Source organism: Petromyzon marinus, chromosome 13, assembly GCF_048934315.1.
Source record: "Petromyzon marinus isolate PM22_M1 ecotype Great Lakes invasive population chromosome 13, UKy_Petmar_22M1.pri1.0, whole genome shotgun sequence".
NCBI lineage: Eukaryota > Metazoa > Chordata > Hyperoartia > Petromyzontiformes > Petromyzontidae > Petromyzon > Petromyzon marinus.
This window is the reverse complement of record NC_133679.1, coordinates 8157056-8177174: the sequence shown is the minus strand read 5'-3', so window position 1 is coordinate 8177174 and position 20119 is coordinate 8157056. Positions and strand designations below refer to the sequence as shown.

Sequence of the window (20119 nt, the reverse complement as noted above, 5' to 3'; positions counted from 1 at the left end):
AGCTATAAAGCTCTTTTTCACAGGTGTAAGCGAGACCAATTTGATCTCCTCCGGCGGCAATTGAAATGATGGGAAAGTTTCTGAAATCCCACCGCCTTTGTCTTTTTCCCGGTATATGAATGGGAACACCAATTCGTCAATCGGTAGGTAACGTATGGTTGGGCAAGTGTAGCAGATACTCCCACCTCTTCCAAAACACCTGATCAGCATGGAAGAATAGGCCAAAAGTACCATCAAGAGCATCTGTTATGGGAGGCTTCTCCATCAGCAATGGGGTTGGCAACAATGTAAGGGATGCACCTCTACATTTACCTATCTATCACCTTTTCTGATTAAAAAGTTAAACTTTAAACCTTAGATATTGTTTCCATGTTCCATATGCATTTGTGGCTTTACTTATGGTCAATTATAATCAATTAACTATGATTTTCAATGAATTGACCATGATTAATTGGTTGACTGCATTGCAAAATTCTATCGTCTCGTCGAGTGTGCACGATGCCTCCCCACTCACCCTGCTGGTGTTTGCGCCGTGCGTGCAGGTGACATCCTTGCCATCATCTTCGGCATCCTCTTCATCGTCTGCTTCATCGTCCTGGTCATGTATTGCTTCTCCCAAAGACGCAAAACGTACGGACAGATCGCGGAAATGTCGTGATCGTAAACTCTAAATGACGGGGCGCCAACCTGGTTCTAGGTTGGGTGGCCAACGCAAGGTTTTGGTTTTCTTGGTGGTTGTAGTAGGCCCTTTGGAGGAGCATCATAATGGCTACCAGTATCGGTGAATGAGTAGTTCGGTGGTGAGGTTACTGAGCCAACACCGCTACCCGTTCTCAATAGGTGATGCAGAGATAGTGGTGGAAATTCCACATTCCTCTGGTGGGGGGAGGTTGTCTTCATTTAACACAACAATTTTTTAAATTCCACAGTGCTCGTGATGGGTAGAGTTAACCCCGGCTAGGACTTGTACCTGTACCCTTGTGATGATTGTTAGCACAGTGAGCTATCGTGGCCTTAATCAACTCCATTTGCTACTCTACCTTGTTCGGTGACCTTGTCACTGGAGCTTCGCTGTAAAAGGCCAGGGATAATTTGGATGTTAAATTACAGGATAATCCTGGCTGTGTGATGATAAAGGGGACTATAATAATAAAAAAAAACATATTTACATGCTCAGCATTTATTCACTAAGTCCAATACTTTTTTTCTGGAGGAATCCACTTTCGGATGTTTTACAAATCCTATGAATAAGTGTTTGGATTTGTGGAAGGAATCTGGAATACGAGGGGAAAACACATTTATATGAGATTATGACACTCAGCACTGCAATCACGTGGCTACTACGCATCCACAGTCCTACAACACCTGGCAAGCCTTGTTGCTCACTTTTTCAAATACTAAGCAGGTGCAACAACTGCTTAGCTTCTGAGATCATTGCTTTGAAATGGTCATAGACGACAATGATAGTGTAATCATGAATTATAGCAGTAATTTCACGGTTGTAATTTTCAATAAAATACGTAACACGACTTAAAATAGTTTGCAATGGTCACTCGTGATGCCAGGTAATTTTTCAATTGTTGAGACTACAATCTGGTTTTGTACATTGTTTTTTTTTTTAATCATCCACAGGTCCAGACAGTCTGCCACGAAACGCGACGTTATCTACAAACCGGCCGCTAACCACGACGGTGTCCAGATTTGACGGTGGCATGAGGGTGAGCGTTGATCCCGATGCTCCCAATGAAGGTGCCAAGAACGAAACGGGCTCGGTCGTTCTATTATCACCATTGTCGTTATTATGGTTGCTATGTCATAAGCCGATAACAGATTGCGTCTTGGTGGGGTGAAACGCACACCTGGAACGTGGAGGCATGTGCCGGGTGCTTGTGGGAAAAGGAACACCTTGACTCGCAGTGTCATGAACAGTGTGTAATTGGCGCACCTTTACACCATCGTAATCACTATTATTTTTTCTTAGAAGCCAGCGGTAATGCTCAAATGGCTTCAGCTAACGCATTATCACTTCCAGCTCCACTTTTGTCGTAACGACTAGAACTTCCTTGAAATGCTTTTCTCAACCGTTTCGCCCTCTTGCCAATCTCCTTCATTGAGCGACGCTTGAAACACGTAAACCCAGATCAAACCTGAAACTTGCTGCGCAATTTTATTGTGAAGTTACCATTTCTCTAATTTTATTGTCTTTCAAACACCTTATTAGTTTAAAAGCCGTGTTCATGGACTGCCTTTTGAACTGAAACCTCCGGGTGAGTCTGGGACACGTGTTTATAGCTGGTTTCTGACTCGGCCGTCATAAAGCACCGTTGCCGGGAAGTATCCGTCAGATGTTGACGAATTGGCTCGGAGGGCGTGGAGAGTTGCCACATGGGTTTGCCACATCCTCCCAAAGCAGATATCGCTCAAGGGGTTAATTTAAGACCAGGCGTGAGATGTTTGTTCTTGTCACGCACAGAAGGCAATGAGCCACACATGCCACCGGGGAAGGCAAGTTTGGGATCATGTGTGAGCTCTTCCACTCACCGTTTCGACTTTTCGAGCGAGGTTCTTTGTTAGCTGTGGGCTCCCTAGGGATGTGTGCAACTGACACTGCAGCAAAGTCCACATCCTTGTGGTCAAGGAATGTCTCCTGAAGGGTTTTTTTAAGTAAATGTCATGCCGACAACTGAGATTGTACTGGGAGATAAAGTTTTAGGATTGTGGTGGAATTTACGTTAAGAGTGTGGTTTTGGGTTTTTTGTGGACTCGCTTCTTTGTTCTTGGAAAAAACTAAAGAACGTGTTAAATTTTAGACTTAGTCTTTATGATTTATAATTAGTTTATTTTGCGTTAGGTGGTGTGAAAATGCATGTCGTAAACCCTCCTACACCGCCACAGGCAATTAATACAAGTGTCACGTGAATCGAATGTGCCAGATGTATTACTGCTGCAGGAGCGGCACCGGTGTGATTGTTGGAGAGTAATCTCACAGCGTTTAAATGGGTACGGACGTTTCAAGGGATATTACATCCAGCATCATCAGGTTATTAACAGGAGCTCGGATCTTCAAATCGCTTCCTGATCCAGGTCCGTTAGTAGATGCCATGGCACAGTCATGCATCTCGTCCAGTTAAATAATTACATATCTAGTTGATTGGTTGTGATTGGCAGGTTAAGTGAAACTATGTAGGGATTGGTGAAAATAAAAACAAATATTTAATTACGTTAAGGTGTATTGTGTTTGTAATGAAGCTGGCATTTTAAGCCCTTTCACGACACACATTTTTAAACGACCTAATCTAAAATTAACCAATTGTGAACTGTGCATTTAGTTTCAAATCAGTAGATGCAGTTTTATACAAATCCAGTGTAGTATAATATATATCTAAATAAATAGATTTGTCCACTTTGTTAATAATAATAATGTGCAAACCCACGCTAGATTTATTGACCTCAGAGTCGCAGATTTTCTATGGGAAAAAAATCAGCAATAACAAAACCCTGTCATATGAAAGCTTTTTCCGTTGTTAAACTTGACTCAACCAGTTCTACGCCATCAGTGCTTCTTCATATGAAGTCAGCAGTCAAATAGTTTAATGGGCTGCGGAACTGTTGCAGATACTACCGGTTTCTTTTCTTCTTCACGAAACACCATGTATCTTACTGCCCGTTGCACAGCTAATGTAAGTAGATCGCATAAATAATAATGAATCAGCACAGCTGGCTTATTGGCAAAATCTGCCAGCATCGACTACCGATGTCATCGTTGTACATTGACGCATTGTCGTAGCTGGAGTAGCAACGGCCATTGAGTAAATCAAAAGCAAGTGGATCTTTTTGAATGGATTTTAAGTTAAAAGTTTTAGACTCGTTTTAATTTTCAAACAAATGTGTTTTTTTATGGTGAATGGTTGTCCGCGAAAAATATTTTTATGGTTGATAGTGGTCCACGTCCAGAACGTTAGGGAATACCGATCTCGGACATGTATATTGTTGAGTATTGTGAAGTTAAACGCAAGAAACCTGTACATCAGACTTAATGACTTTCGCCTAATTAATAATCCAAGCTAGACATTACATCCTGCATGCCTTAAAAAAAATCTATATAGCCTGAGTCATGCTGTCACAGAAAAGGTGACATCATAGTCATGCTATGTATCTTAAACATACGCACGCCACATACAATTCGATGCCACTTATCAAATTGAACAACTCATTTGATTAATTTGAATTCGGGACCACTATTTATTCACTGAATGTAATATTTCTGCAAAAGTGTTTGACAAATATCATCCAAGATATTAGTGTGTTAACTTGGCAGTGATACATAGTGGTTGTATATTATTCTGGTTAGTGGGCGGTGGTAGTGAATGCTAATGTGGGTTGCCGGGTGAAGTTATCCAAAGTGCTCTATTTCTTTATGTGATTGCACATGCTCTGTCCCATAAGGCTTAGTGTTGTCACGGAAATCTGTGTGTGGCTTAATAACGGTCATGAGCAAAGTAAGAGGTCATTATAACCAGGGAGAGCTCGTAGATTTAATAGATATTATATGAATATTAGGATACATAAGGATGTTCATATATACTGTGTATTGTATATGAAGTACATTTTAAAAAATTCTGTAAGTATGTTATGCTGTTTGAAAAAAAAAATCAACGTAGTACTACAGTACTATATTTGTCTAAATTAAATGCTTCTATGTCTAAACCGAATTAACTTTGTGATTAAATTGCCCAAAAAATAATTTCAACAATGAGTTTGGATCAATTTGCAGAGTACAGTGACGAGACATTGAATGCAATTGGGTTGAGAATCTCAGTCACAGGGGCCTGGTAACTGGAAATCTGGCAAAACAGGTTCTGCATGGGCGAGCGTACTTTGGTCCGTCTTTTAAAAGCGTAAGTAGGGGAGCGTCATTTATGATTGCCACCTTAGGAGGTACACAAAATGAGGGGCATATCGTGGGAAGAAAGGTTTCTCATAATACCAGAAGAGGGGAAAACTAGTCGTATAATCGTTGTCTCGGAACGGCTGACAAGATTTATCGGGATGGTTTCCTCAAAAAGAGGGATGGTCCTGGGGAAAAAAAAAAACGGAACAGGTGGAGATCCTATGTACAGGGTGGTCCGTATGTCTTGTGACTCGCGTTTCATTCTATAAAACGTCGTATTTTTTTCTGTATACTATTGGGTGTGAAAACAGAAACGAATAATATATCACGACGTTTCGATGGCAACACAAGCGGTCGTCTTCATGCAGAAAAAATAATCCAGCAGTGGAAGTGCTGAACCAGCGAGAGAGCTGTTACAACAAGAGGTTATTTATGTGGTAGTGTTTTGTTTTTGTCAATTCCATACACCCATCCATCAAATTCATCATGGAAGTGGAAAATTATGGCAAGCCACCATTCCTGGATGTTTTGATCGAGAAGAGGCCTGATGGCTCCTTGGGTCATTCCGTCTACAGGAAAGCCACCCACACGGATTCCTATCTAAAGCCTGACTCCCACCACCATCCGGCTCAGAAGAACTCCTTCATCAAAACACTACACCATAGGGCCCGCTGCATCTCCAACCAGCGCCACCTAGCCAGTGAGCTAGAGCACGATACACCGAGCCCTCATGATGAATGGATACTCAGACCGCACAATCCGCAAAGCTGTATCCCCAGTCATGGGGAGACAACCATCTGAAGACCCAATCAAAACCATCACCTTGCCATACATAGCAAGTGTTTCCAAAAATATTTGCAAAATCTTAAACACAAGTTCCAGGTCCGATTCAATACAGTACACAAAATCCGTGATTTGATCCCATCTGTGAAGGATGTCATTCCTGACATGCAATACCCTGGTGTCTACAAACTAAGTTGCACCTGTGGTGGCTGTTACATTGGGGAAACGAAACGACATGCCTCGGACCATGTTCGCGAACACAAGGCAGATCTGAAACACGGCAGAACCAATACCTCTGCCGTGGCTGACCATTGTTATAACGCAGTGGGCTCGCACGATCTTGTTTTTTCCGAGACCAAGGTACTCTGCAAACCTTCGGGCTACCATAAAAGATTTGTCCATGAAGCCATCCAGATATTTCAATACAGAGACAATTTCAACCGAGAAGATGGGTATAAGCTGAGCAATCATCGGAAGGACGTTATTAACCAAGCAAAGTCGTAACTTGCTGCGGTGCTTCCATTCTTCCCTGCCGTTTGACTGTTATCTCCGACTCTCTGAGTTGTATTGCCCTGTTAGGTGCCTCTGCATTAACGGGCTGGGGTCCCACTAACATGGCCACCTCTTCTCCCTTAGCCTCGATGTATCGATGGTTCTGGCTGTGTGATGGGCTTTGTATCACAGGGCAGTTGGCAGCGCCGCAGCTTGTGTTTCACAAAGACATGCCATTAACTTGCTAATCCCCCTAATCTCCCTGCCTAATCTATCCCATCAACATAGTGCTAGTCTCCCATTAACACGGCTGTTGTGCGCATATGCGGGGACGATACTCGGAAGCTCATTTCATGCTCATCTCTCTCCCTAATCTCTCTCTCCCTATCTCCCCCATTAACACAACTGACGTGCTTGCGTGGATGGGATTCCTTTCCAGCTCAGCCCCCGCTTGCTTGCCCATCGCCACATAAATAACCTCTTGTTGTTGCAACAGCTCTCTCGCCGGTTCAAAAGTTCCACTGCTGGATTATTTTTTCCGCCTGAGGACGACCGCTTGTGCTGCGATCGAAACGTCGTGAGAATTTTTGTTGTTGTTTAATTTGATTTTTCTACGTACGTGACTATTACCGAAAGAACCAAAGAGTATGGATTCCTGCAGTCACGAAAGCTTCAAATCAAGATAGAAACGAATAAGCAAATGAAGAAACAAAAAAATTAGGGGTCAATTTATTTGCTGGGGCACAAGACATCTGCAACCACCCTGTGCATTTCTGTGCGCTGTTTGGTTTGGTGTGAAAGCCCTGTTCGGGCACGCTCACATCTAAGGGCGTCGCACTCTCTGCACAAACGCAATTAGATGACGCCAATGGCCACATAGTGCTTTTGTTTTCACCGTCATTGTCGGCCTTCTGCGGGGAGGGCTTAAGCGTCAGCTGATGGGGGTAATGGCTGTCTGCCTGAAACCTCAAGTGCCTCTCCATATAGCCTTAGCAACTGAAAGTGCTTTACATCAACATGTCATCCATTGCATTGCAATGTTACAGTCAAGGGAAGCCACCCCCACCTCGTGGCAGCGCTCCTCGTGGTGACACTGGGACCGGGGCCGTCTTCTCGTGGGACGCACGCTCACCTGGATTGACTCACCGTGACCAGAACGAATTAAGCCCTGACGGGTTATTAATATTGGCTCACGTGCCCCCTCAGACAAACGCTGAGCGTGCACAATGTACCCGTGCGTGTTTTGCTTGTGGGACAATAATGTCAGGGTATTGCATTCGCTTTCTCTAAGAGTTTGTTTCCTCTCGAGGCGGGGCCGTGTTTTGTAATTTCCGTCCCTCCGCATTCCCTGTTCTGCCTCTTTAATGTTGTGGCTCAAAATGTAGAGCTCCTGTGAGACACTTGATAAAGCATCGTGATTTTTAAACGGGCAATGTTGTCATCCTCAGCCGTATGTGATAACTTTATTCTAATAAACGGATTATAATTGCACGTTGTGTAAAATGTATGATTTAGCTTATAAACCCATAATAAATGGTCTTATGTTAACGTGTCAATTGTTTTTTTTTCATTTCAAATTGTTTTATGTTAACATCTGTGTCAATTGTTTTTTTGGTTTTCCGTTTCCAAAATTACAGTTGTGCAATGTCTAAGCTCGAAGTTTAACCTTTAGAACTGAATTTTAACTTGGGTATGTTTAGTTTGTTCGTGAACTCCACAAATATCAGGCCAAAATGCTGATTGATTTATCTGTGCGTCAGCTGTGGCCAACAAATTCTGTGTGAAAATCATAGGACAGTGGCAACTGAATAATCAAATATTCAGGCTGCACATCGTCCGTGTGTTCTGCCGTCTCTCGGCGGAGTTCCAAGCATACATAGAGACATCACTTTGACTCTTAATAAAACGTAAGTGGGCTTGGTCAGGATACATCCGCTAGAAGGGACGGTGGAAAGGTGTTTGGACTAAGAACGCAGTGCCTGAGATGCTAGATATGTGCCTGGACAGCAAAGGAATGCGTGTTCCTACATAATTTATCACAACTTAATATTTAACATTACCCCAAGGGCTTCACACAGTATCATACACCTCAGCCAATAGCCAGACTTTTTTTTATGGCCTTGAAAATATGGCCGTGCGTTGGGAGCGTTGTGGCTTGCGGGTGTCAGGCTTCCTGTGTCCTGCAAAAGTCGTGTATCTACCTTGAATCTAGGAATAATAAAGATTTCAATGAATCCTGTGCTGGCATAAACTATGTCCACTGCAGCCATAATTTTTTGGGAGATTGTTGAGCGTCATGAAAGTTTTTCTCACATGCTCAATCACTGACGTATACAGCATATTCAATGGTAAAAGTGGGTCCTCTGGCACTAACTACACAATAAGATGTGACAATTGTTTGGCAGTGAACTACAACTGCTGAAGCAGGTGTAACATTTGAGCCATGGACACACCCTTAATTTATTTAAATCATTGTTAGGTCATGTGTGTATGTTGAACTTCTTTCGCACGGCACGTAGCCAACCGTGCTAATTGGAGGTGCGGGGACGGACAATATACCAGGACATACAAATAACTTATACGAAAAGGCACAATTGCTTTTACTTTATTTAACAAAAAGCTTACATAAGGCAGTTGTGCACATATGTAGAAAAACGTTTGAGAGAATTATTTCATTTAGCATTTTTTTACAATGTGAAAGTATAACAGCAAAAGGAATGTGTTAACCAGGTAACGTTTGTTCTTGAATCATTCGCATCAAAAAATCTTTATAACAAGATTATTTGGTAAAGTCCTCCGACAGAAAAGCTCACAAGAGCGAGTTTCACACCGTGATTAAATCCTTCACCAGGTGGCAGGTGAACCAGAATTGTAACTTACAGTGTTGACATCCAAATGCGAAAGGAAAGCACCAAGGCCCCCACAAGCAGACAAGTAGAATTCCCCAAGCACGTGAATGGCAATGCATCGTACCTTTCGATATAATTTTTTACTGCAGCATTCAGCGTGAGCACACAATTATCGGACTGCAGAAGACATCGGCAAAAACACCGCTCATTAAATAAATGTTGTCCCTTTGGGGTTGTTTTTTTTGTTTCAAACTTTTGTGCACGGTCAATGTTTCTTTGTTCTAGTTCACCGGTAGAACTACGGGGAACACAGCCATCGTTTAGAACTGTAAACAGGAAGTCGTTGCCCGCGGAGCAGTAAATTCCTGAAAATGGTCCTGAGACGAAAATTAATAACGACAAAAAGTATATACAGCATCGAACAGGTGTTTGCACTGTTCTGTGCACGTCGCACACCTTGATATGTATATTGCTACGAGGTCCCGATGCAATACTGAACCACTTTATTTGCAGAAATACATCAAGTGTCACGCAAGGCAGTTAAACACCTGTAACACCTGTGGTCCAATATAAAAAAAAATAGTTAAATGATCCTGCAATACATTTCATGCAATATTATACAATGCGGTGTTGTACAATGCTTTCAACGTGTGGAAAATGAACACCCTTTGTTATCAAAACACATCACTCGTTTTTAGATCTTGTGCTATTCCTGTGTATAAAGTATTTAAGATATTTTATTTCGACTTAAAGCTTTCGTGACTGCAGGGATTCATCTTCTTGGTTCTTTCGGTAAAGTCACGTAGAATGGAAATAAAATAATAAAAATAAAATATATTTCCATTCTACGTGACTTTACCGAAAGAACCAAGAAGATATTTAAGAGATGCAAAAATAATATAATACAGTGATCACGACAAAGGTAACAATGAATGAAATACAGTGAATGCCAACACAGCCTTGAATCTATGTTACTGCCCCACACTATTTCCCTGCCCAAAATAAAAAATGCCACTGCTGGTAAGCGAAACCTGTGTTACAGATAAAGCACATCGCTCGTAGTAACTTCTGTACAATATAAAAAAAGATGAATCGCATTGTTTTATTTCAAAACAAGTAGACAAATTAATCCTCTTAATCATTATCATGACAACTAAAAATGATTTCAAATGAGGGATTTAAGAAATAAAATTAGTTTACAAATTGGCAAGCATGGTTCATGGAGAACCGAGGTGGCAAGAATTTAAGCCCCAGAAAAACTTAAATACAAAAACTAAACCTGGATTTAAAAAAGTATTTTAGATTGTTGCTTTTGTTGGAAATATATATTTTTCGTTATGTAACTTGCAAATGTCAGAATACAATCTGCAATAGCAATACAAATATCTTCCATTTGTTTTCAGAAAATAGTTTCACTATAATTGCCATCACCAAAACTGTGTTGTGCTTTATTGCTGCTCGATTAGACATCTAAAGCAGTAACGCTGTCTCTTGACAGAAGCCATGTGGAAACATTTACACTGCAAAAAGACCATTGCAAAATATGCGTTTACTATGTTGTCTTTTTATACAAAACCAAGTGTCCAGAATATATTTAGTACATTTTCTTGTGTTCAACCCTGTTTCTTGTGAGCATTCCATCTTTGAAAGCTGCACATAGCAGTCACCATCCTGGGCTCCATCTTTCCGTACTTTTCATGTCTGGATCAATCAGCTTCCTTGCTGCCTGTGAATGAGTGTGAATATTAGCACTGTTAGGAATGTGGCCCACTTAGCGCCCCAGGTGGTCAACAATGCATGTTTAGAAGTGCTAAACCACTCGGCATAGTGCCTGGACACTGCACCGATGGCAATGTTGTGATAAAATAGATTTTGCAGTAATTAAATAAACACCATAAATCAATCAACACATTAACAAACAGCCTCGATCTTTCCTTTAAATTCACCACAGAAGTGGGTGTCTGTGCATATTATGATGGATACAAGAACACCAGCCAGCAGTTTAAGTAGGCACGTGGGGGCTGTAAATTGATGACAGCCTCTCAATCAATCCTGTGATGTTAAGTGTGCCATACTATTAAATAATTAGACAGTAGCTGACTTTGTAATACCCTGCAAAGTCGTTAAAGCTGTAGATTTTTTGGTTTTACTCTGTAAATCTAAAATAAAATTGTCAATAGTTAAAAACTATCATTACCTCTGAGCATTAACGGTTTTACACTGCCACCAACATATCATGTACTGTGTCTGCAGCATGAAATCCATGTATTGAGTCGCAAAAATATGACTATTTTCTTAAATCATTGAGTGCATTATACTCATGTACATGTTATACAGCCCTTTTTATCAATCCACTGCCCAGATGATGGTTACTCACCATGCTGTCTGGGTAATTTTTCATTGCAAGTACACAATGTGCTTAAACCAAGGACATAAACACATGAGAATAGTGTCTCCCGTTTTTTCTGGCAACAAAACAGGTGTTAATATGTTAAAACACCAAACTGAAACCTTTTACAAGGAATCATGTCTGCATTAACCCACAATATTTGTGGTCAGAATACAAAAAAAAAACGTACTCTGATAATATATGCATTGTCTTTGAAACTGATTGGTCCACACTAGAGACAGCTTTCTTTTGAGCCTATTCTCAAACGGTGTTTGAGAGTCGGCTCAAAGTACTTGAATAATGTGATAACTACAACACAATGCATGTGTGAATACAACACATGCTCGGTATTCAGGAACAGCCGCTTGGCATGTAGAGTTCATGCCAACTTCACACAATACTTACACGATCTAACTCAAAAACCTCTATTATGGATGATATTGGTCGCGAAAGCCTACGTGTTAAACTTAACACAATTGTACGGTAATCATTTTATGTTCGAGTAGTGTGTAGTTTAAACATAACTGCTCACAGCAACCTCTCACACCGCACCAATCCAGCATGAGAACGGAGGTGAGCCCATAATCCAAACCCTTACAGGTGAGGGCACGGTGCAGGCTCTCCGGGGTGCCTCCAGCTACGACGAATGCCCACAGCAGCATTCCGACCAGCACCACGTACGTAGGCACCAGGCTTCCCGCGTACACGGGGTTCAGGAATGTCTGCCGCACAAATGCGCACACAAATCGGTCACCTCAGCCGAATAACTTGATTAGCAACACACAACCCGATGTCAACGCACTATGGATGAAGGCATCAGCTGCATACAGTTTGGATTATGCATATATGCAATATTAGGTACAATTTAAACGAAGACCAACTGCATGATGTGATCGTTTCATTTTGACTACAGACTAAAAGCTGTCTTTTAAAAATTATTTATATAGGTGAAATGGATCATAGTAACAATATAGTGGACAGCCCTTTGTCAATCTGATTCTCGATGAAGACCACCTCACACTTGTGTCAGTCATAGAGGTTGTTTAGCCATACTTTAACATGGTCAGTGTGGGTTGAAGGGGGGAAGGGGGCTCAGGACTGGTTCAGATATCACTTGCCAATGACGTTAGCCATGGCCGGGAATTGAACTCGGGTTACTTGGTTCGAAGTCCAGTGCTCTAACCACTGCTCCACAGCTCCACCCTCTGTTTAGTAGAGAACACCAAATCAATTTCTTTGTATTATGCAGGAAACTTGTCTGAGTTTAATTACGAATTCAAAAACGATCATGATCTAAATGCTTTTACCCAATATTTGGCCAGGTGGGTGCCTTTCACAGGGATTAATTTCCATGTAAATCACCAACGTCACTTGCAAGTCACTCAATTGTAAGTGTGCACAACTATTCAAAGCAAATAGTGACCGACTTATGGGTAGACGTTTGTCGACAGCGTAAGCAAATACAGAATATTTTAACTGTACCTATTTAGGTATTCACTATTTATTAAACTGGCAATACTAATTGTAGGTGAGTTGGTGGTGAGGAAGTGATGATGGCATCCTTGCAAACAACTAACCATGGACGAGACGAGGAAATGCAAGGCAATGACTAAAAGCACGGCCCAAACGCGGCTCTGTTGGCAACCGTCGAAGAACACGACACCCCAGCACATGTGCAGAAGAATCACTGCCAACGTCAGGAATGCTGCACACACACGCAACAAAGATCCCCCAATTAACCAGATAACAAGTATTGTTCACAAGCACCCACAAGAGTCCGGGTGTGGTGTGGCTACCACTATGCCCAGCCACATTTGCCTCTTCAGTGTTTTTTATACACCACACCAGGTACTCATTTAAGGCTGAGTGGAGCAATGGGTGGCCTTAGACAGCTTTCAGATTTCAAGTATCGAAGCAAGGTCTCTGTAACTAAGCGCAGTACACAAACCACTGCACTTTCACACACAAACACACGCGTGTTTTAAAGGCAAATCATTACCTGAATATCAAGAAAAAAATTACCCAACAAAGAAATTGCAGGTCTTGCAAGAATGCCAAAAGATAGCGATTTAGGCAGCTATAGTTCAGAATTAACCGTTGTTTGGATGGAAATGCGCTGTCAAAGCATGCTCATGCCACCTGCTGGTTAATTGGTGAACAACGCATTGCGCCGGAGGTGCTGTTAACTTGTCCCGTAGTGCTCGCAGGTATATGTCAGAGGATCTCACCCGAAGTGAGGAAGAAGTACTCAGAGTCCTGGCGAATCCCGACAGTTCCAGGCCCGATCGACTGCGCCAGGATGTTCACGACCGAGAAAGCCCCACTGATTATTCCAAATCCCAAGCCGGCCACTGCAGGGATGGGCATGTTTAAATTCATGAAAATACAGGCAAGTAATCTTACTCATTTAGTAGGCTTGGAATGGTTGATCCCGCAATACAATGCAATGTCAGAATTCAGGGACCAGGATTCGATTCAAGGATCGATTCTTTTCGTCGAGTTTATATTGTCTTATATCATATTGCTTTAGTTTATCTCTTAACTTAAACATAAGATGTGCGTGTAATTTGTATTTGATGTGAACACTGTTTTATCAAGGGTTAAAGCAACATCTGCTCTAATTTTCATGAATAAAAATAAACACAGTGCCTTACCATACGCCATCTCTTGCATGCTGATGGGAGGCCTATTGTCTTGGCTGAATGTGACCAAGCCATCCTGAGCTTTCCTACACAGATAAGGAAAGACTCATTAACCACCATGCTAGCGATACACTAACAGCAAGCTGCAATTCGATTTCCATTTACCTGACATGGAACATCCAGTATTTATAATTAGTTTTACTAATGTGTTGCCAATTATGTAATCATCAAACGCTTGTAAATAGCTTGAGACACTGAGACATCATCTAACCTACAAAGTGAATTATTTCTTCGTGGCTAGGTACGTTGGCGGCATGTGTTGTAAATAAATACACTAAAATGATGCTCAAGTGGATAACAACATGTGCACATTTTCACTTGTAATTTATTTAAACCAAAGCAGTCAGTTTCTATGTTTATATTCATAAAAATTAATAAAGGCTCGACAAATTAAAGACTAAATGTAGTAAACAAAGAATGTACAAATACAGCCCTTTCATGAATCCACCGCTGCATTCGTTGTTCAATGTGAACCTGCAATCTCACTCCTTTATTGCATATGGTATACAGTGAGGGAAAAAGTATTTGATCCCCTGCTGATTTTGTACGTTTGCCCACTGACAAAGAAATTATCAGTCTATAATTTTAATGGTAGGTTTATTTGAACAGTGAGAGACAGAATAACAAAAAAATCCAGAAAAACGCATGTCAAAAATGTTATAAATTGATTTGCATTTTAATGAGGGAAATAAGTATTTGACCCCCTCTCAATCAGAAAGATTTCTGGCTCCCAGGTGTCTTTTATACAGGTAACAAGCTGAGATTAGGAGCACTCACTTTAAGAGTGTGCTCCTAATCTCAGCTCGTTACCTGTATAAAAGACACCTGTCCACAGAAGCAATCAATCAATCAGATTCCAAACTCTCCACCATGGCCAAAACCAAAGAGCTCTCCAAGGATGTCAGGGACAAGATTGTAGACCTACACAAGGCTGGAATGGGCTACAAGACCATTGCCAAGCAGCTTGGTGAGAAGGTGACAACAGTTGGTGCGATTATTCGCAAATGGAAGAAACACAAAAGAAATGTCAATCTCCCTCAGCCTGGGGCTCCATGCAAGATCTCACCTCGTGGAGTTGCAATGATCATGAGAACGGTGAGGAGTCAGCCCAGAACTACACGGGAGGATCTTGTCAATGATCTCAAGGCAACTGGGACCATAGTCACCAAGAAAACAATTGGTAACACACTACGCCGTGAAGGATTGAAATCCTGCAGCGCCCGCAAGGTCCCCCTGCTCAAGAAAGCACATATACATGCCCATCTGAAGTTTGCCAATGAACATCTGAATGATTCAGACAACTGGGTGAAAGTGTTGTGGTCAGATGAGACCAAAATGGAGCTCTTTGGCATCAACTCGACTCGCCGTGTTTAGAGGAGGAATGCTGCCTATGACCCCAAGAACACCATCCCCACCGTCAAATATGGAGGTGGAAACATTATGCTTTGGGGGTGTTTTTCTGCTAATGGGACAGGACAACTTCACCACATCAAAGGGACGATGGCCAGGGCCATGTACCATCAAATCTTGGGTGAGAACCTCCTTCCCTCAGCCAGGGCATTGAAAATGGGTCGTGGATGGGTATTCCAGCATGACAATGACTCAAAACACACGGCCAAGGCAACAAAGGAGTGGCTCAAGAAGAAGCACATTAAGGTCCTGGAGTGGCCTAGCCAGTCTCCAGACCTTAATCCCATAGAAAATTTGTGGAGGGAGCTGAAGGTTCGAGTTACCAAACGTCAGCCTCGAAACCTTAATGACTTGGAGAAGATCTGCAAAGAGGAGGGGGACAAAATCCCTCCTGAGATGTGTGCAAACCTGGTGGCCAACTACAAGAAACATCTGACCTCTATGATTGCCAACAAGGGTTTTGCCACCAAGTACTAAGTCATGTTTTGCAGAGGGGTCAAATACTTATTTCCCTCATTAAAATGCAAATCAATTTATAACATTTTTGACATGCGTTTTTCTGGATTATTTTGTTGTTATTCTGTCTCTCACTGTTCAAATAAACCTACCATTAAAATTATAGACTGATCATTTCTTTGTCAGTGGGCAAACGTACAAAATCAAGAGAGGATCAAATACTTTTTTCCCTCACTGTATGTATGTGGTTAAAATAACACGATTTATTGCATTACATGCATCACGTGACTGGCATTAATTGTTGTTCAAACCTGCCACTGGGACTGTACAACACATTGCTCGGGCGGCTGGCACAGGAAGAGGTGCTATAAAAAAAAATAAACATTCACCAAACTGCAATAAACAATGTTTTAAACCCACAAATGCAAAAACTCACATCCTGAATACAGCCATGTCCCAAATCTCCCTATCTCACTGTAATCCCCTTCATGTAGCCATCTGTTCCAGTATCCAGTGTCAGGTACTGAAGACAAATTCTTGGTATGACAATTCAAAACAAAGCAATTCCTGACATTGTATTCCTTAACTTTGCCTTTCAATTTTTAAATGGCCATAACCCAAACCATGATTTTAGTTCCTTTATTATGGTATTTATAATTAATAATGACCCAGTATTCACAATATACGGTCAAAACCATTTTAGTAACTTTACTTAAATCCACTCAATATGCACAAAAAGTAACAGAAATAAGATTCAGGGACCTATCCTGTTGCAACCTGCAAAAGTGAACATTTACAGGTGAAATTCGCCCCAAGCAAATCTCACAACTCGAGCACCATAAGAGGGCCACACATTATTTGACGCTAAACTTTGATCACACTAGGACTATTTGCATTGACTGTGTACTCAGAATGACTGAAAATTTAACAGGTGGCCAGCCGACCATGCTAAAAAATTGTCAGGTCAAAAATATTAATTCCCCTCGCGTACCTGAATGGTGTAGTTGAGATGCTTATGACAGAAAACTATTGTTTACAGGCTGTTTCGAAGTGGTAGGCCTTCTGTGGCCAGGGGCTGCGTGAAGCGGATTAAGGTCCTTATAGGTACCCCCCAGCCCTGGTTTAAAGCTGCTCTCTGTTAGGGCGTGGTGGATCGGTGCACGGAAGAGAGCCGGGGAGGCTCTACGCACCGCAGGAGGCGGTAGTATCCATATCGGAAGACCTCCTGGAAGAGCACGGAGAGCAGCACGCCGAAGATGAGCAGGCCATGCTGCAGCTCCTCATTCTTTCGATCACTTGCCTTCGTGGCGATGAACCACACCAGCGATGATAAGAGCAGAGAGACTAGCCAAAAGAAGGCCCTGAAAAATAAAATGCACGTTTCTCATTTTAGAGAAGTGAAATTGTGCACAGCAATCAGATATATGTAACTCCTAAATATCTTCACTGGAAAACCTTTTAACTGTAAATGTGGTGGCACAAACCTGAAATGCAAGTGTTGGTGAACCCAAAAAAACCCTATTATGGATATTGGTCGCGAAAGCCTACGTGTTAAACCGAGTGTGGATCTGTCAAACTCTGAAACCCATTGGGCTGCAAGGTGGTCAGGAATGGCAGTACCAAAAGTACAGTAACTTCATCAACAATATGTTTAGATCTTAAGAGTGTTATCAACTCTTATCCATGTGTTTTTTCCAGGTACAGTACTTCGGTTTCCACCCACACATAAAACTCACTGAAATGGAATCGGACAAACATCCCAAAAGGTATTCTCAATCTATGTCTAATTTATTATAGATTTTTGGGTTAGGCTATGAAATTAATCTGCCACATTTCTGCCCTAAGACCCTCCACCATCCAACACGGGCAAACAAATGTACTGGATGTAATTGTCACTTGCACAAACGTTTAATGCGACAATTACAGTTTTAGCCTGTAATGAAATACATTTCGCTTGTGACTGTTAAGCATCTTTAGGAAGACTATAGGAATTCCGAATAACATCCAGATGACGTGGCCTAACCCATAGAACAATTATGAATCGAAATATTGGCGAAAAAAATCTACGTGTTAAGTAAATCTATATCATGAACAAGTCCATTCAGGCTAAAAGAGACTCCTGGTCTTAAACCCCTTGTATATATGTACAACCATCTGTCAATCAACTGCCGGATTAGGGCCTCGTCAAGCAAAGCGGGCTGTGGAGGTTTATCCTATTTCTCCACAATGAGTAGTGCAGGTTGGTCCACAGCCGGCTCCGTTACTATTCGCCACTGATGTTAGCAGTGGCCGCAAACATAAATTAGGTCACCGGGTACAGACCGCAGCGTGCTAGCACTGAAGGTGTTGTTGCAGGTGGGGGAGCATATATATGTGGGAGCATAGTACCAACGAAAGCATTTGCTGCACAATGTAGGCTTACAACCTCTAATATCATATCATAAAACAAGTTTAATATGATATGTTAACATTCATGTTACAAGAGACTAACTGGTCTCAGTGGCCTCATACCTGGTCTCACAAACAACTCACCTCAATCCCCTCTCTCACCTGGACATTCATGGGGTCCCATAAAGAGACCTTCACAATAATCCATAATATACGTTTTTTCTGGGTTGGATCTCGTAAATAGAAATGTGTCGTTAAACCCGCCACCACCCGACACAGCCAATTAGTAAGGGTAGTCATGTAAACAGAACGTGCCAATTCGTTACTAGAACAGCAATACCGTGTGTTGGAGAGCAAATCCACATTTACAATCTGAGTACGACGTTTCGGCAGTAATTACAACCACCATCATCAGGCGGACAGCCAGATTTGACGTCTGGCTGCCCAAATTTGGCTGTCCGCCTGATGATGCTAGTTGTAATTACTGTCGAAACGTCGTACTCGGATTGTAAATGTTGTGGATTTGCTCTCCAACACGCCGGATAGTGCTGTACTAGTAACGAATTGGCACGTTCTGTTTACGTGACAAACCTTACTAATCGGTTGTATCGACACATTTACGCGATCCAGCCCCAAAAAAACCCCTATATTAAGACTATTGATCGCGAAAGCCTACGTGTTAAACGTCACTCAACAAACCCAAACCATTCACATCAGGCGCAACAAGCAACCCCCTAGAGAGACGAGAGAGGGGCGAGAGCACGCAACAGGCGCACGGACCCTGCGATGAAGATGATAACCCTGAGAGGATCTCTTGCCACCGTGAGGATGAAGAGCGCAAATGCCGGCCCAAAAGCGATGAAGGTACATCCGAAAAAAGTCGCCAGCGGCATGGCTTTGTTCTGAGTGCGCTCTCAAAATCCTCGAGGTTGTCCGTCCGTGAAGATCCACGTCGCTGTCCCTGCTGCTGTTGTTGTTGTTCAGAGTGAGACACAGGTTGAACAACATTCATTAGCAGTAAGAGAAAGGGAGATCCTCTATAAACCACCACCGCGAATAAAAATCACCTCACAGCTCCGAGTCTCTCATCGACGCGAGTGAAGGCGACACGGGGCTAATAACGCTGGTACAAAAAAAAAGCACGTCTGTTTAGTAGTGTACGTGGCTCGTGATGTAAAATACTTTACTACAATAGAGGCGCTGAGAGGATGCGGCCTGACGGGTCTCTCAGACAAAGCGATTCGGAACGCAGATCTGCACTCCGCCTGAGGCCCGTCTTAAATCTTTATTCTACGCGCGCTGTGAGATGTAATGTTTCTTAACGTCGCGGCGCTTCGACACATGCGGTCGCTGGGGGTAAACGTTAAAACGAACGCGCACTTGTGCGAACTCCGATGGGACTCGCCCACTCACGTCAAAGTGCGGGCGTCAATTTCCGCTTCGCGAAAACAAAACAAATCGCAGACAGCAACAAGGCGCGACCCGTAGGCGTGCGTGATGACGTAATGACGCGCGTCCGTTATCTACGCGTCATCACGTTCAGTACAAAGTCAACGTTGTTACGTAATGACGTAATCACGCAGGCCCGTATCTTCGCATCATCACGTTCAGTGAAAAGTCAACGTTGTGTTACGTGATGACGCAAAGACGCACCCGTTATCGGTGCATCAGCACGTTAGTACAAAGTCCACGTTAAATTTTGATTTAAAGCTTTCGTGACTGCAGTGGTTCATATTCTTGGTTCTTTCGGTAAAGTCAC

The 20119-nt window shown here is 42.3% G+C and overlaps 2 protein-coding genes across 10 annotated transcripts in view; one reads left to right on the top strand and one right to left on the bottom strand.

The window, feature by feature from the left end:
• The window catches only part of CA14 (carbonic anhydrase 14), a 56414-nt gene extending 48700 nt beyond the window's left edge, over positions 1-7714 (top strand). For both annotated transcript variants that reach the window (XM_032953346.2, XM_032953348.2), the window contains exons 11-12: positions 543-630; positions 1633-7714. In XM_032953346.2, the coding sequence (XP_032809237.1) occupies positions 543-630; positions 1633-1705 (161 nt within the window). In that variant the 3' untranslated portion in view covers positions 1706-7714. The remainder of the gene's footprint in view (positions 1-542; positions 631-1632) is intronic.
• Positions 7715-8755: 1041 nt separating this feature from the next.
• Positions 8756-19883, bottom strand: APH1A (aph-1A gamma-secretase subunit). Of its 8 annotated transcripts, none has more exons than XM_032953339.2 (8): positions 19774-19883; positions 19141-19324; positions 17163-17333; positions 14059-14132; positions 13633-13755; positions 12982-13109; positions 12003-12126; positions 8756-10741 (listed from the first exon to the last, which is right to left on the bottom strand). In XM_032953339.2, the coding sequence occupies exons 2-8, from the start codon at positions 19251-19253 to the stop codon at positions 10722-10724; spliced, it is 753 nt and encodes a 250-aa protein (XP_032809230.1). In that variant the 5' UTR covers positions 19254-19324; positions 19774-19883; the 3' UTR covers positions 8756-10721. The 8 variants fall into 8 exon arrangements, with proteins under 8 accessions (XP_032809230.1, XP_032809234.1, XP_032809229.1 ...); XM_032953343.2 differs by having other exon boundaries at positions 19141-19327; positions 19774-19857; XM_032953338.2 differs by lacking the exon at positions 19774-19883 and adding an exon at positions 19428-19767 and having other exon boundaries at positions 19141-19327.
• Positions 19884-20119: the final 236 nt, after the last annotated feature.

Bases quoted from the DNA above. Each gene is read 5' to 3' on its own strand.
- APH1A (XM_032953339.2), bottom strand. From the start codon at position 19,253: ATGCCGCTGGCGACTTTTTTCGGATGTACCTTCATCGCTTTTGGGCCG. The intron at 14,133-17,162 runs GTGCGTAGAGCC...TTATCTGTGTAG, and splicing joins GGATACTACCGCCTCCTGCG to GAAAGCTCAGGATGGCTTGG. The intron at 12,127-12,981 runs GTTAGTTGTTTG...TTTGTGCGGCAG, and splicing joins ATTTCCTCGTCTCGTCCATG to ACATTCCTGAACCCCGTGTA.